Genomic DNA, 17,677 nt, shown 5'->3' on the forward strand with positions numbered 1-17,677 from the left:
GGAAGAAAGTGGTTGTTCTGAAAAGGGTCTAGGATTTTTCATAGGTCGCAATCTCAATGAGTCAGATGTGTGATCTGTTAGTTTTAAAAACTAGAACTACATTAAGAAAGTCACAACTTCTAGGAATATGAAGGGCACAACCCTACTGTACTCAGACTTGTCAGACAACATTTGTGACACTGTCATTACTGCATTCCACATTTAAGAGCATGTCCAGAGGAGGGCAACAAAGATAGTGAAGGGATCACAGGATCATACATTTAGGGCTGGAAGGAGCCTGACACTGAGAGTAGTTAAGTGACGTTTTCAAGGTCACACAGCTAGTAAATATCTGAGGAAGAATTCAAACTCAGACCTTTTAGACTTTGGGTCCATCTGTGACTGTGTGCCACCACGGCACGCATGATTCTATGTTATATGAGCATGAACTGAAGGAACTATGGATATTTAGTTAGGGGAAGATGGTTGGACATGAGAGTCTTCAAATAATTGAGGTGAAGTCATATGGAAGAGGGGCAGGGCTTAGTCACTTTGATCCCAGAGGACAGACCAGGAGCAATGGATGCAAGTTACAAAAAGGCCAATTTGGGGTTGATGTCAGGAAAATGTTCTAATATTCAGAGCTGTTCAAAGGCATAATGAGATACCTTGAGAAGTGCTGGGTTTCCCCTTCTTCTTGGTATTCAAACAAAAGTTGGATGACAGTGGGTAATCCTTTCATATATAGACTGGAATAGGTAGTCACTGATGTCCCCATTAATTATTAAATTCTATGATCCTGTGATATTGTAACTATCCATATTAATGAATATACTCAGTTCCAAATCACTAATAGCAAATTTTCATCCTTTAAGGGGGAATTCAATTTTTAGAAACAGCCAGAAGTCATTTAGAGCTGTCTGGAGAATAATGGGTAATATCATTTTTAGTTAAGATAAAAAATGAGGTATAGTTATAAAACAATGAAAAGATTTTCATGAGGGCTTGTAAATTGACTACAAAGGCAATATAATATCAGTTACCATTTATATAACACTATATAGTTTATAAAATACTTTTCTCACAGTTCTGTGAGGAAAGTAGTGCAAATTAATTTTACAGATGAGAAAACTGATGCTAAGCAATTTACAAATATTTTCTTATTTGATTCTCACAACAGTCTTGGGAGGTAGGTATGATTATGATTATTACTGTCATTTTACAGATGAGGAAATTATTGTTTAGGGAGGTTAAATTATTTCTCTACAGAGAGGGAGTAAGCATTTATATAGTACCTACTGTGTGCCAGGCACTACCCTAAGTGCTTTACAGATATTATCTCATTTGATCCTTACAAAATTATGCTAAATACACTACAGTCATAAAGTCATCAGGAGAGGGAATCAGCACCTCAATCCAGGTTTCTGTCTATAAATTCTTTTCTCACTACACTAAATCACCTCTATAAAATAAAGTTAGAAACATTTTTGCCCATGTTTGTGAAATTTTAAAGATATGTTTGATTGACCTTACTGACTGACCTACTTTCACAAAATATGAGCTTAAAAACAGCAACACTCAAATGGTTTGAAATGAACAACATAGAGTAAAATGACATCCAAAGGAAGGGAAAAATTTAGTGTCATTTTTACTTAAAAAATAGAAGCAGGGATATTGAAAACAAGAAATGGCAAGTAATATTGAGGTAAATGAAAAAAGCAATAAAAATACTGTAAAAGTTTAGTAAGCTGGGGCTATTTAACATTGGAACAAATAGCCCTACACTCTTGAATAATTCTTGAAGGGTGTCACTGTTATTACAGCATAAAAAATAAAGGTCCTGAATTATCAAGAAAAGGTTAATTTAAGTTTAGTCTGTTTTTTTTTAAGTATGTAAGAAAACATGCATCATGTTTGAGAAAAAAAGTCTAAAATGACGTTTCTTTTAAGTGTCTTGGTGTTTATATAGTAATTCATTTATCCAGAAAAATTAATTCTATCATCTTGATTCTTAATGACAGTGGATAAATAAGGTGTTACTGTTATACTTGATTAGCTGAAGACTAACAAGGAACATGATAATAATCTCCAAATTCATAAAATGTATGAATAGCAAGAATTGTGCCCCAAGATACAAAAATAATTAGGAATGATAGGTGGAAAAGGACAGGTCCAGGCACCTCCAAACTTTTTTGACTGTATATTCCTCTCAGTTAAAAAAAATGATCATGCACCCCTCCCTCTTTCTCCCCCCCTCTACACACACACATACACTTATGAATTACATATGCATTGCTATGGTAATACTTCATATATAATACATACATAAAATGGAAATTTTAAATGGATGATATAAAGATGAAATTAAATAATATTTTTTATATAATAAGACTGGAAAGGTATGATGGAAGCTGGTTGTAAAGTACATTAAACGGGAAACTTAATATTTTATCCTAGAAGTATTAGGAAACCACTGGACTTTATTGTGTTGGGCTGACCATCACATGGTCAGGCTTTTGCTTAATATCTGGATTGGACTGAGGAGAGACTAGAGACAGGAAGATCAACCAAGAGGACATTATGATAGGTCAAGTGAGAGGTGGTAAAGACTGACCTAGGCTGCTGGATATAAGCTTGGAGAGGAATCATAGAGACAGAAATAATAAGATTGGCCTGGATATGTGGGGTGACTAAAAGTGATAAATTGAGGACAGTGTGGTTGTTCTCTCAACAGAAATGGAGGTGGGTTTAGGGGAGGAAGGAAAATATGATGAGTTACACAACGTACATATGAACCAATCTAAATCCATTCATTCTATGCAATTCATTCTGTCCTACTTGAAGAGATAAGTAAAGGGTGGGCTCTTTCTTACTAGTCACTGCCCTAGAGCAGAGACTGGCCTAGAGTTGTAGGCATGTGACATGGCCTTGAGGTGCACTGGAAAGCAGGGGGTAAGGATGCTAGGAGGGTATATGGTAGAGGGGAAACAAAAGGGAAGGTGGTTCTTTTGATAACTTCTCAGCTGCCATAGTGGATATATAATTGCTCTGAGGGGACAATATCAAGGGCAGAACAGTGGAAGCTAACAGCTTGTGCAGCCAGGAGAAGGGGAAGAGTAGCGGAATATTCAGCTATTTAACTGTTTTAGAGACAAGTCCTCAATTGACTCCCTCAGAGGAAGTGGGATGTGGTCCATCTTCCTTCTCTCCAATTGGCTGATCACACACCTCCTAGGGTAAAGCCAGGGACCCCACTTTGGAGACCACTGATCTTTAGGTACTATCCCAGAGAACACATTATGGAAACCTCAAAAAGCAACAGAGAATATAATGTAAGGAACAACCGTGCATTCCCAAGGGAGATGAACTAGATGAATTTAATTGAACTTTCTCATCTCTAATTTCCGAGCCTCTAAGAATAACAACACATCTCCAAGAATAACAACAAATTATTTCTTGGAACAGTGGGGACCCCTGAAGACTAGCTGTGAAAACTTTTTATAAACTCTTGAAATAAAAACATTAGATCTATCTGCTGGAAAGGCTGGTGATAGGAAACCTCAATATAAATCAATAAAGCAGCCTTTTAAAAGTTTGTTAGGGTAAGTGTTTAAAATGTGGCAAAGAATAAAGGATGAAAAAGAACTGATGTAAGGAAGAATTCTGGCTTCCTTGCCTGAATCCTAAGCAACTGTTCTAAATTACATGACGTCACATACAAAACAAATTTTTTTCATTGGTACCCAGGGAAAGAAAAACAAAAATAAGAAATCTAACATTTGTATATTATCCTAATTCTGAGAAAGTCAAAGTCAAAAGAAAAGTATTTTCTAAATGGTGACTTATGCAAAGTCAGGTATGTGGGTACCTAGTTACAGAAAAATTTCAATCTTCTAATTACTGCCCCTGATGGAGCTCTCAGTGCTCACCTCCTACTTAAATGCTAATGATATACAATCCCACCACTGGTCCTTTCATGGAACTGAAAGGGTAGAATGGCAGGTCCTGTAATCATTTGGTCAGGGAAGATGAGAGGCTCTTTTAAACCATGGCTACCTGATGTTAATGAAGTAATGCTCCAGTGTCAATGGTCTTGCTGACTGCATAAGAGATGACTCCAGAACCTCTAGGAGATTTCATCAGGTTCTGACCTTCACTTATGCTAGTTGCACTGTCTTTTGTTCCATTTAGCAGGACTCTTAATGAGCTAAGAGTCAAACCAAATTCCTCAACACCTGATTACATTCTGAACCAGAAGCAAACTGAGAAAACCAGTCTCTCAGAATGAGTGTTTATATCATAATACTCACAAAGCTTCTTGTGGAAATTATGTCTTTCCATTCACTGCTTTTTATTACTCTTTTACTTGCTAAATTTATAACTTTTAAAAAAGCACACACAGTTGAATCATGAAGTGGTTGCAATGATCTATAACTATGAACTACACCCATATTGAGATAGTAATAGGTTAGAATACTACAAGCATGGATATTGGGTGTTTGGCTATTTGGTGACCTAGACAGGTCTTCCGTATCCAATGTGAGAATTCTGAATACATTTTTGGAATGGAGAAAAAGGAAATAGCAAATTCGGGATGATTTAAATAAGTTGGTGATATGAGAGTAGGTAGTTTGCACAGTAGGAAGTTTGCTTGGATTTGAAGACTCCCTCTTGAGAAGGTCTACTTGTTTCCTTATTCCTTTACTCATTCTCTGACAAAACATTTTTGCTAAGAACTACCTAGAAAAAACTCAATGCATGTTTTGAAATTCGTTATAATTACTTTAGCAGCACAGAGAGATGGAAAAGAGAAGGGACCCTTACCATGATCACATGTGAACAGCACACATCTAGTTTTCCTTTTTTATAAACCATTAATCATATAATTATCTGAAAGTTATTAAATGGTCTTGCTAACATATACCTTAAATAAGACCCCATAAATTAGCTTATAAATTAAGCGTACCACAACCACCACCTGATGAGGCAAGGGGGTGGTTTGAAATTTCAAGTAAAGGACTAAAAAAATTTCACTTTGGGCATTATGTTCAAGAAATTCATAAGAATGTGTTTATTTATACATATTTAATATATATTTATTATTTATGTTATATTATTTTTATATTATGTATAATATAACATGATTAATATATTATAATATATGATTATATAATTTATATTATTTATACACTACAGGATGATTAAAAGCTAACATTTTTAAAGACACAATCTTCTACATTTGGGAGAGAGACTACTTTTGTTTAAAGGGTCACAAAGGAAATCCGCTACTTTGAAATTCAGTTGTTAAAATAAAAAGCAAAACACAAAACCAAACTAGTTCATAGACCTGAGATTAAGAACCCCTATTTAACCAGAGGCATTTATATATGACACAAAGGTAATAGGGAGTATTAAGGAGGGGCAGACATGGTTAGACCCGAACTTTAGGAACATAACATCAAAGGCCATGTGGAGGATGGATTAGGGTAAGGAGTAGCTTGGGGTACCAGTCAGCCTGTCAAGAAGTCTTTTATTGAGTGTTTATATGTTCTAAGCACTGGGAATACAGATAAAAGCAGAAAGGCAGTCCTTGCCCTCAAAGAGCTTACATTCTAATACACAAAGATAACAAATGACAAGAAGCTGAAAAGAAGAGGGGAGATGGAGAAGATACCAAGGTGTGCCAAATACAGAGCAGGAGCATGGTAGACCAAGTCCAGGAGTGAAGGCTGGAGAGGAGCAAGACCTGGCTGGCCTGGACATGCTCCTTAAATGGAGGTTCTTGGACAAGCTATGAAATCAGAGACTAAAGAGGTGGATGATGCTTTAAATGTCTGAATTCCAGGGCTAGAGTGAGCATCACGATGAAGAAGCTTCTAGGGTGTGGTAGAAGTCCTGGTAAAAGAAGATAAGATCTTAAATCATGGTGGTGCTTGTGTGAGTGCAGAGAGAGGACATATACAAGAGATGTTGTAGAAATAAAACTATAAGATTTAGTTATACACACAATATTATATATATATATATATATTATACATACACGTGTGTGTGTGTGTGTGTATTTGGTGAGTAAGAGTGATGAATAGAGAGGTTGTGAGCCTGAGAGATCAGAAGGATGCTGGTGCCCTAGATACTAAATAACATGATATTCCAGAAGAGGGGTGAGTTCCAGGAAATGATACATGTTTGTTTTGGATACACTGAATTTCAGATGCCTGTAACACATTCAATTTGGAATGTCTAATAAGTAGCCTTAGTTTCCTCATCTGTGAATTAGGAATAGTGACTGTACCTATTTCACAGGATTGCTGTGAGGTTACAATGAGATAACGTGTAAAGTGCTCAGCAAACATTTTATGTAAATTATTATTACTACAGCTGAGGTGGAGTAAAGGAATAGGTCATAGGAGGTGAGCAGACTGAGGAATGGACTAGTAGATCAGGGCACTCAAAGGGAAAAGGTCGCGGGACATGGAGTCAGAAGATCTGGATTCCAGTTCTGACTCTGCCACTCACTAGCAATAAGACCATGAGAAAGACACTTCACCGAGCTGAACCTCAGGTTCCTCAGCTGTAAAGAAGGACTAATGATGCTTCTGCTGCCTACACAGAGTTAAAGATCAAATAAAATGTATGGAGAATTCTATATAGAATTTCACAGAATCAAGATGACTAATTGAGTGCAGATACCCAAACTAAACATGGATAAGAGGAGAGCACCTTGCTGTTCTTAATTCCATTCAGTTCAAAAAGTAGAGCTTACATTCTACTAGGGGAGACAATATTGTATGTGTGTATGTGTGGGGGGGTGCTTATACATACAGAATAAAGACCTATAAATACAAAGTCGTTTAGGGAGGAGGAGGCATAAGGAAAGGCTTCATGTAGCAGACAGTGCTTCAGCTGAGTCTTGAAAACAGTCAGGATTTTTTGAGGCAGAAGTGAAGAGGGAGGGTATGCCAAGACTGGAAGAAGGCATGCACAAAGACTAGATGTGGGAGAGGGACTGTCATGGATGAGGAAGATCCAGAAGGCCAGTCGGCTCATCATCTTCTCCATGTGACCACTCTGTCTGTCTTCTTTGCTGGATCTTTACCCATATTATGCCCACACACTATGATTGTCTCCCACACAGACATATCCAAACTGAGCTTGTTATCTTTTCCTTCAAACCCTCCCATCTTTCTAAATTTCCTATTATTGTAAAGGGTACCACCATACCCCCAGTCATCCAGGCTTGTAACAGAGGTTTCATGCTTAGTTCCTCATTCTCTCTCACACCCTATATGCAATCAGCTGTTAAGTCCAATTGTTTCTATCTTTCTCCTCTCTCTCAAATATGCCTACTTTGCATACTCTGATAATCCTGATACTGCCAGCACCTTCCTGGTACAGGCCCTCATCACTCCATGCCTGGACAACTCTACTGGCTTCAAGTCTTTCCTTGTTACAGTCCATCCTTCACTAACTTTTCAAACTGATTTCCTAAAGCATACCTTCAGCCATATGGATCCCCTTCTACCATGCAACCAAATCCAGTTGTGACCTATCACCTCTAGAAGCAGATATAAAATCCTTTTTGGCTTCTGGTATTAGAGTTGTGATATGGAGTGATGTCAGGATGAAAAGGTTATGTCAACAAGGTAGAAAAATTCAATGACATGACATAGGGTAGATCTTACATTATTCAGTTTCCCTATTAAGTGAAAAAGAATTATTTCAATATGTGGCCCAATGAAGCCAATGACCATACACGTTATATATGTGTATGCACTGTATATATAGCTGCTCTGCCTACCAGGTCTGTCACAGTGCCTTGCATGGGGCACATATGTTTGTCAAAAGAATGTCACTAATAGACTCCAAACAGGACTTGCTTCATCCTACTTATTTTATTCCCAGAATATCTGAAAGGTAAGTAAGTGGGGAAACAGAGCCCACGTTATGAGTCTATCACTGATTCCCCTTCTAGAAAATCTGATGAGTGGTTAACATGGAAACAAACAGCAACAAGAAGACCACAGACCTGCTAATGTCTTCTCCTAATTTTCACCTCTACTTCCACACAGAGTGGAAAATAAGAATTGCTAAAAAGGAAACTATTTCCTTTGTGAGATTAGATCCCTTTAAGATTAAACATCTGATGCCTTAAGGTTTTAGCTTAGATTTTATGCAATTAAACTACCCACTATAGAATTCCATTGGTCACTATATATCCAATTAAGCTTCATGTCTCAATGTGCCCTAGACAATATATTTCTGACCTAAAACAACTGTACTGGTCATGCTGCTGCTTATCAGATATATATTTTGGTCACAGATATAAAATTTTATTTAATTGTTTGAGATTAATAGGCCATTTTGAAAATATTCACATCACTTGCCATGGGTATCCAAATTGCTTCATTTATCTGGCTGTATTAACGAAAGAAAACAAAAAGTTTGGAAGGGATCTTGTTTTACAGATGAGACAAGGGTCAGAATGGTGGAAATGACCTGTCAAAGGTCACACAATAAATTAGTGTCAGAGATGAGATAGGAATGAAAGTTTTCTGACTCCCAGCAGTTCCATTGGGAATACCTGGACGACACTTTCCTCACTTAAATGAGTTTTCTAGATAAGTGAAAGTTTATACTATTAAATAATCTTTTCTTTTGCAATTTTTGATGGAAATCTTTCTCAAATTTATTACACACCTCTATTTTCTTAGAAAGAACATAATGAACATATCTTTTTTTCTTAATGATTGTGAATTATTATGTTGAACAATATTCATAGACTATTGGAACTAGAAAGGGTATTATAGACCATCTAGTCTAAACTTCTTGTTTTCCAGTGAGGAATATAAGGCCAGAAGACTTAAATTATTATATAACCTGAGGGGCCATTAAGATATATAGGTCTTTGCCACTCTGCTAAATGTACTCACACTGTATAGTTTTTCTTTATGCCTTTATTTTTCAGAAATTTTCATTCTTCTGCTGTCAGCTGTAAGTTTTTGCTACTCTCAGTGTCTGCCATTTTATTTTATATACAATTGTCTGCACAAAGGTCTGAGAGTGATTCAGGCCCTTTTATAGTGCCAGATATGTATATTTTGTGATGGTTAACTGCAGTTCACAGATCTTTTTTGTGTATTTCTAGCTTTGTAGTTTAGTTCTGAATGACTGAAGTTATCAGAAGTCTCCCAATAAGATAAGGGGGATATTATTACACCGTGTGTGTATGTGTGTGTGTGTGTGTGTGTGTGTGTGTGTATCAGTGGTTTGTCATTTCCATTCATATCATTTTCAAAATAAAACATTAACTAGTTTTCTGCAAATTTTGTTGGTGAAATATAAATAACTCAGAGTTTTACATTTTAGTCCTAACTTGAGAAACAAATACTACACCTGCTTCTGATCTAAAAAGTGTTTTTTTGAGTTGTGAAAATATTACAGGTATTAATAGATGTTCCAATCATAATTTATAACATGTCTCTGAGGGGCAAGAAGAAATGGTGCTCTCTGGGAAAGATGCTGATGATTCCTAACTAAAATAATACCAGTTTCACTGTGAAAACTCATGAACAAAGACTACGTTATTAGAGTAATGATATTAGGATCTCACATTTACATAGGGCTTTAATGTGTATGGAAGTACTTTCTCCACATCACTGAGAGACAAGCAGTGCATATACTGTTGCTCCTGTTGTTCAGATGAGGAAAACACAGTAAGGATTCAAATCCAGGTCTGCCGATCCCACCCTATTACACCACTGTTGTCTCTCAACTTATATATAAAAATCTGTGCCAATAACTTGGTAACACTAAAAATTATCCTAATCTCTAACACGTTCTTTTATTAGCAATGACAGCAGCAAAATACTGACTCAAATAGACAATTGATTTTATTTTTGAATGAAATTTCTACTTCATAGCACTGCCCTTTGTCTGTCTTTCTGTCGGTCTGTCTATACGGTAGGAAAACAACAAATTGGATTGAAATGACATGCTCTCTTGACTTTGCTACCAGATCCTGCCTGCCTTCTCACTCTGGACCTTCCTTTAGTGCCTGTGGCCTTCTCATCCCAGAACATCCCTGCAGCCCTAAGGTCTCTTTCTGTTCCTCCTGGAAGTTCTATTTTGAGGAGGGGCTCCAGTCCAGCCACCCTTCATTCCTCTCCTACTTCTGACTCTGACTCTTTGACTTTACCACCTTGCCCCCAAGCAGATAACTCACCTCTCCTTATACCCCCTTTCCAGTTTCCTTTTATATGTGATCTTCTCTCATTAAAATGTAAGCTCCTTGAGGCTTGGGATTGTCTTTCTTTATATTTATATTTCTATCCCTTGCACTTAGCACAATGTCAAGTATCACGTGATGGATAGTGCTTGTTGACTGACTGACTGATAGATTTCTGGCCCACAAACAGGAAGACAATTGATTTTAAAGTTCAGGTCAACATTCAAAAATCAATGAGTTGATTAAAATTTCCAGCTTTAACCTAGTTTCTATTTTTGTAGCACACAAAAAAATTGTAATGTAAAATATTTACTTAATATTGAATCTATCATATTAACTACTCATTTTTATATTGTGTCTTAAGAGAACTTTCCTCACAGCAACCCTGTGATGTTGGTGATGTAAGAATTTTTATACCCATTTCAGTGACTTGCCTAAGAGTCATTCATCTGGTAAATGTCAGACCCAGAACTTGCACCCAATTTTCCAAGTCCTTTCTATCATGCTGCTTCTGAGTAATTCAATTAGTTATTTTCTCTGTAGGCATTCCTCCAGAACTTCATAATGAACAAAAAGTTGTTTACAGCATTAAAGTGGTTTAAGCGAAACAAATGATAAAGACTCAGAGAATTCTGTTTTCAGATCCTATTTCTGTCCCCATTTGCCACATGGCTTTGACATCCTCACTGCTCTGTGTCTATTGTAGCTCTTGTGAAACAGTACTGCCAAGCTCCCTCATAAAGTTGTGGTAGGCAATGACTACTTAAAATGATAAAACAACAATGTGCAAAGATTTTAAAAAATCCATAAGTACAAAGAAATACTACTTTAATATCATCAATTATTAAAGAGATTCAGATATACCACAGGTCAAACAATGTCCCTAAAGATAAAAACTGCATGCAGAAGTGAGCTAGATATGATAAAGTCAACCTCTGAAGTTGGTAACCTTAATGCCAGAATTTAAAAGGGGATTCTACCTCTGTGATTCTGGAACATAGGTTATACTCCCTGACTCCAAAAGTGTAAATAAGGGGAAGTAATATAGTATCCCTCTCAGAAAAGTACTAAGGACTTACTGGTACTTTGAATGGTGAAGTATTTGCAGCATCCATGGAATTGGGTTTCTCTGATGTGCTGGTCCCTGAGATGCTCCGTCTTCGTGGGGACCTTTCTGCTGGCACCTCTGAAAATGACAGCGAAAAGAGCAGAAGTGAGAAGAAACTATCAAGGCTTTTCCCTCCTTTGATTAAAGTATAAAATATTTGTTTCCTACAGATGCTTAAAAGCTGCATTCTATGTCCATATAGTTTGTTCAGTGCTTGTACTATCAAGATTCTTGGTAAGATTAAAATGAGGTCAAAATTAGGGACATGGCTTAGCATGATAATTCATAAATCTGTAACTGAATGGACATAAAATCGTTTCCTGTAAGTTTCACTCAGTATTTGTGCTCTATCCATTTAGCAATGTAGGAGTTAAGTGCATCAAATGGAACTGCTGATAGCATGAGAAAAAAGAACAAGTCAAGTGGAGAACATGATTTGGTGATATTTTGAAGAAAGGTCAAAGTTCAGTACCATGCAGATAAAATGATTCACTAGAGTGCAAATCAAAAGACAAGAAGGCTGAAAGCAGCGGCTTGGGCAAAATCACATATATGCTTATGCAGATATAAAAATAGATCAGTTTCTCCTGGTTCTCTCAATATGACCTTACTAAGATCTCTGACTGTGATAATCCTAAATCTATGTAAACTGTCTTAATAAACTCTAATCTTTGCAGAAGATATAATATCAAATTTAACTGAACTGTAAAGTACTAAGATGTACGATAATGTACTATTTTTAGATTTTTTTTTGTAATGATATATCTATGCACATATACACACACCCAAGAGAGATATACTTATTTATACCTTTATCACAACTGCTTCCCATCTCCAGTTCAACTGACAGACTTAAAGGAATCCAGCTTCTCAGATAACATTAGACTTTCTCAACATGGATAAGAAAAAAAAAATCACATCCTAAAAACATTGTCCTGTGTTATCTTCTGGATCTTAAAAAAAGGGAGTAAACTCTTATTCCGGAGGTTGACATTTTGACTCCTGCTGTTCTCTCTTTAAAAGACAGATGCAGCTTAAACTTCCATTTCTGGCCTCCTGGCCCTTGGGATCCGTGCTACTTCCACTTAAGAAAAAGCCGGTTTTTCTCTTGCTCCCTGTCTCTCTGTTTCTTGCTCTTCCCCCTCCCTTCCTACAGCTTGCAGAGAACGCCGCGAGAAGAAACACACAGGACTGCAGCTATTCAATCAATCGTTCCAACTGCATATCCTCATTAGTTACTTTCAGGCTATTAAGATACCCAACTGCCAATGCTTCCCCAATTACAGAAAATTTCATTATATTATTCTGATCTGCAGCAATAACAAACATTTACTGAAATTTATGACCAGTTAGTGCCAAGAAAACATCATTTTATACTGACACTGTAATGCACACAAATCAACACCCCTCCAACCTCACTCCTGTTGCCAACCCTCTCCCCTCCAGTCCCTCATCCTCCCCTTGGGAAAGCTTAACCAGTAACTTTTGGTATACTGGACACTGATCTCTTCACTATTGTAAAATCTCCTCCTTAAACTATATTAAAGCTCAGCCAAAGCCAAAATGCAAGATCTCTAATTTGTGAACATATTAGATGCCTAGAGAATGATGAAATCCCACAGTATTATAAAATTAGGATCAACTGCAAGTCTTCCAACTTGCCATTAATCATCAGATATTAAATGAGAGTTAATACAGTGATCTATTTTCAAAATTCAGAATATATAAAGTATAGATTAGAATGCTAGTAAGCTCTGAAAAATAGCAGTATAATTAGTGAAAATTTGTGGACTTGCTGCAAAAGCACTGGATATAAACAGATCAGCTTGTCAAAGCACACTTAGTAAAATGAATTTCAGACTTCAGGACCATGACTCAGCCCACCACATTGGGCAAGTGTGGGCAAACCAAGGAATTGGAGGTGGAAGAGTTGGGGGGCAGGGAATCTCATAGAACTGATATTTCCTGAGATAACTGCCTGAAATGGTAGGTGATATTTCAAAACAAATCATACTTAGTAGAAATCAAATATTAAGCTAATCTTTTCAGTATTCCTGGGGCAAAGTGAAGTTTCAGTGGAAGGCGTGATTTACCTTCCCCAGACTTATCTTTACACTCCCCCTCCCCCCCAAAGTGAAAGAAACAACTGATTTTAACAAAAAGAAAAAAAATCCTAGCAAATATTCTTTACAAAAACCTCATGCTTTATCTAAGTAAATGATAACAAGAGTAACTCACTTCCATACTTTTTTCTAGCTATAATTTTCAGCAACAGCAACATGTACAAGAAAAAGTTAAATGTATTTACTTCATGATATTAACTATTTAAAATCACCCTGACTAAACAAGAACCTATACTTCAAACTCCAACAAGGCAGGAATTTGGGCATTTCCAGTTCTTCCAGAGAGGTGGTTCAATGTCATTAAATAGTCACAAGTAATTGTTTGAGTTTCAAGGGAGGAGAGAAGCTAGGTTATTTTATAATTTTTAATAATTCCATCTAAACTGGGTGAAGAAGAAAAATTGGTTAAACTTATACAAAGGATACTAAGAAAGAAGTCCACATTATTTCTCTTTCCTTGCCCCAAGTTATTAACATGACAACTTATCTTGAGTAGCCAGCAGATCTCCTTCAACCTTTGAAACACTTAAGTTTCTTGATTTTTTCACAAGATACAAATTAGACAATGGAAAGCCTTCTGAGAAACAGCATTCACTCTTTAAGTGAGTGGAAGAATAAGCAACATCCACTTTGAAATGGAGTAGAGCAGCATCAGCAAGAACACATTAGCAACCTGCTGGGTCAGTCACGGGCAAAAGTACAGGGCTGCATATTAAATTGGCCCAGCTACCTTTAACTCCAGAAAGGAAAGCGGCTGCTATGCTCTTAAAGCTGTGTTTTTGCTGAGTCGGAAGGAAAATCTATACCATCTCCACTGGGCCAAAATTAGATAGCCGCCTTGTCTCGCCTCCCTCATGCTCCATACTACTACTGCATTATTTTCACCTGCTGTAAAATCGATGTACCTTTCATAGACACAGTATTAAATTACAGTCATTTTGTGCATATTTCACTCTCAGATGCTGAGGCAATAAACAAACAATATTGTCTCAGTGGATAAATAAAAGTCTAAAACTTTTTCATCTACTCAATCAACCTTCGAAATATAAATATACATTACATAATACATTTACACACAAATGTGTATGTATGTAAACACACATATATATCTTGTCGTCCCCCCCCCCCCCACTCATCTTTAGGTTAAAGAGAAAAAAAGGTGAATGGTCTGATGGGGGCAGTTTGAACTCGTCTCTTCATTTCCTTTACCACAAAATGCAAATAGATAAGGTAACAACTTGCAGAGATGATAGAAAACTTTCAACACAATTCTTAAGTAGGATAATATTGTATTGAATAAAGAAGCTAAAAGGCCTAGATTCTTTGCCTAGTTCCTCTACCAACTCCTTTTCTCCACTGGTTTTCCTGTCTTAAATTGGTATACTAAGCGTAGCCTTTTAAAGATCTCATGGACATTGTGAGGACTGATAAGATTATACCTGTGAAGCAATATGAGCTTTCTGGAAGAAAGTAGCCCTCTATATCTACAGTGTATAACTAAAATGGATTTCTTCAATATGCACATTCATCTCCCACTTCTTTTAGAAGACGGATATCAGTGTCATTATGCTTTTTCTTTGACAAGTGTCATAGGAAAAAAATGACAACCGGACAATGATGGTCATGGGAGAAGATCTGTGCATATAGCAGACATATGTCAGCCTTTCCCTCAGAATCCAATTCTGTGCTCATGGTTTCCATTCCATTTAATCATGAAACAAAAAATAAAAGATTTCTAAATATCCTCTAAGGAAACATTCTCTAGCTGGTATTTTGGTTCTTTAATTTTACTCTCTCTCTTTGGGAAACGTTAAGGAATTTTTTTTTAAAGTGGGGGTGGATCTGAGAGACAGAAGAATAAGACCTAAAGAAGCACAGAAAAGAACTTACAAAGGCAATGAATGGGAGGTGAGACAGGGAAGGAAGTTAAGAGGCCTGTTTGGCTTTGCTCTTGATAACTACCTTGTTTAGAACAATCAAAATCATAGCTGATAGAATATGAGTTCTTTGAGACAGGATTGTTGGGTATATTTTTGGTTTTTGTATTCCCAATGTCTAGCACCACGCTTAGCACATAATAGGTGCTTAATAGGTAAGAGTTTTAGCTCCAGCAGATAGAGGGCTCCAGATACTTCATGGATCCTTTTAAAAAAAAAAAAGTGCCAATTTTAAATAGATTTTATTCTCCAAGACAAGAATTGCATTTCCACTTATTTACAGTACTGATACAGTGTAATGATGTTCACTTCTTTTCCTCTTCATATATTCAAGTATTTAGAATGCCTAGATTTACACAGTAGCTTAAATGTTAACTTTTAAACTGCCACTGCCTTGGCTACAAATTTGAGTCCTTCATTTTGAGTCCTAAAGTTGTGTGGCATGCTCTTTTCTTCTGAACATCTTCCATGGTGGGTCCAGAAGAAGCAACTACAGATGGGGCTGCTCCGCCCCCAGGGAACCATCCCCCCCCCCCACTAGCGCCCCGCCCCGCCCCATGTTTCCAGTCATGTCCCCTGCACTCTGGTATAGTTGAGCAATGATGGGATTGCAGACCTTCTCTAATTCTTTCTGGTGATGCTCAAATTCTTCCTTCCCAGCAGTCTGGTTCTTATCCAGAGAGTTGATCATTTCATTACATTTGTCAAGAGACTTCTGTTTGTCTTCATCACCAATTTTGCCTTGCAGTTTCCCATCCTCTATGGTAGCCTTCGTGTTGAAAGCACATAAGATTCAAGAGAATTCTTGGAAGACACCTTGTCTCTCTCTGCCTTGCCTCTTCAGCCTTGTATTTCTCAGTCTCCTGGACCATACACTCAACATCTTTGCTCAGATGACCTTGTCATTAGTGATGATCTTATTTTTCTTGCCCGAGTTCTTATCCACAGCAGAAACACTATACACAACATTTGCTTCAATCTCAAACGTTACTTTAATCTGAGGAACACCCGGAGGGGGAAGGGGTATTCCTGTGATATCAAACTTGCCAAGAGGTTGTTATTCTTTGTCATTGCCTTCTCACCTTTGTAAACTGAATAAGTACACTGGGTTAGTTATCTGAGTAGGTGGTAAAGGTCTCCATCTACCTGGTAGGGATGGTGGTACTACATTTGATCATAAGTGTCCTAACTCCACCAGTACTTTCAATTCCAAGGGAAAGAGGAGTGACATCCCAAAACAGCAAGTCCTATACAGTCTCAGATTTATCTCTAGACAAGATGGCAGCCTGGACAGCTGCACTACAGGCTTCAGCCTCATTAGGATTAATACTGTTGTTAACTTCCTTGCCATTGAGGAAGTCCGCAGAAGTTTCTGGATTCTGGGAATCCAAGTAGAGCCACCCACGAAGATGATGTCATGAATCTGTGATTTATGTAGCCTGGCATCCCTTAGGGCCTTTTCCACAGGGTCCAGTGTGCCATGGAAGAGGTTAGCATTCAGTTCTTTAAAATGGGCCCAGGTGACTGAGGTATAGAAGTCAATACCTTCACGGAGGAGGTCAATCTCAAAAATAACCTGAGTAATGGAAGAGATGGTACACTTTTCATATTCATAAGAGGTGCACAGATGGCAGACGGCCCTCTTGTTGTCACTGACAACTTTTTTGTGCTTGAACTTGTCACTTGAACTCAGCCATAAAATGGTTGACCATCTGGTTGTCAAAGTTTTCCCCGCCCAAGTGGGTGCCCCCAGCTGTGGACTTGACTTCAAAGATGTCATCTTCAATGGTAAGAATGGAGACATCAAAATACCACCTCCAGTATCAAAGAGTAACACATTTCTCTTGGCATCAACCTTTTTGTCCAAGTCATAAGAAATAGCAGCAGCAGTTGGCTCACTGACGATTTGGAGCACATTAAGACCAGTGATGTTTCGAGCATTTTTGGTGGCCCGACACTGAGAACTGTTGAAGTAGGCTGGTACTGTGACAATACCATTTGTGATGGTCTTCCCAAAGTAAGCTTCATAAATTTCTTTCATCTTGGTCAATACCATAAAAGATACTTCTGGAGAGAAACTTTTGGTCTCCCCTGTGTATTCCACTTGTACCTTAGGCCTGTCTGCATCATTAACCACTATAAAAGGCTAATGTTTCTTTTCTGACTGTATAATCAAATCTGGGACCAATCAGATATTTGACATCAAAGACTGTGGGGTTTATTGCAATTTAATTCTTTGTATCATCACCAATTAAACGTTTTATATTGGTAAAGGAGATGTAGCTTGGGATGGTTCTGTTTCCTT

General features: G+C 37.4%; 1 protein-coding gene across 5 annotated transcripts in view; it reads right to left on the reverse strand.

Moving 5' to 3' along the window:
* Positions 1-17,677, reverse strand: part of RASAL2 (RAS protein activator like 2) — a 334,704-nt gene that overhangs the window by 54,648 nt on the left and 262,379 nt on the right. For all 5 annotated transcript variants that reach the window (XM_069065490.1, XM_069065489.1, XM_069065493.1 and 2 more), the window contains one exon: positions 11,284-11,390. In XM_069065490.1, the coding sequence (XP_068921591.1) occupies positions 11,284-11,390 (107 nt within the window). The remainder of the gene's footprint in view (positions 1-11,283; positions 11,391-17,677) is intronic.

Source organism: Petaurus breviceps, unplaced genomic scaffold (assembly GCF_028583685.1).
Source record: "Petaurus breviceps papuanus isolate PSGF00001 unplaced genomic scaffold, PetGlider_PUasm1.0 90692, whole genome shotgun sequence".
NCBI classification, from domain to species: domain Eukaryota; kingdom Metazoa; phylum Chordata; class Mammalia; order Diprotodontia; family Petauridae; genus Petaurus; species Petaurus breviceps.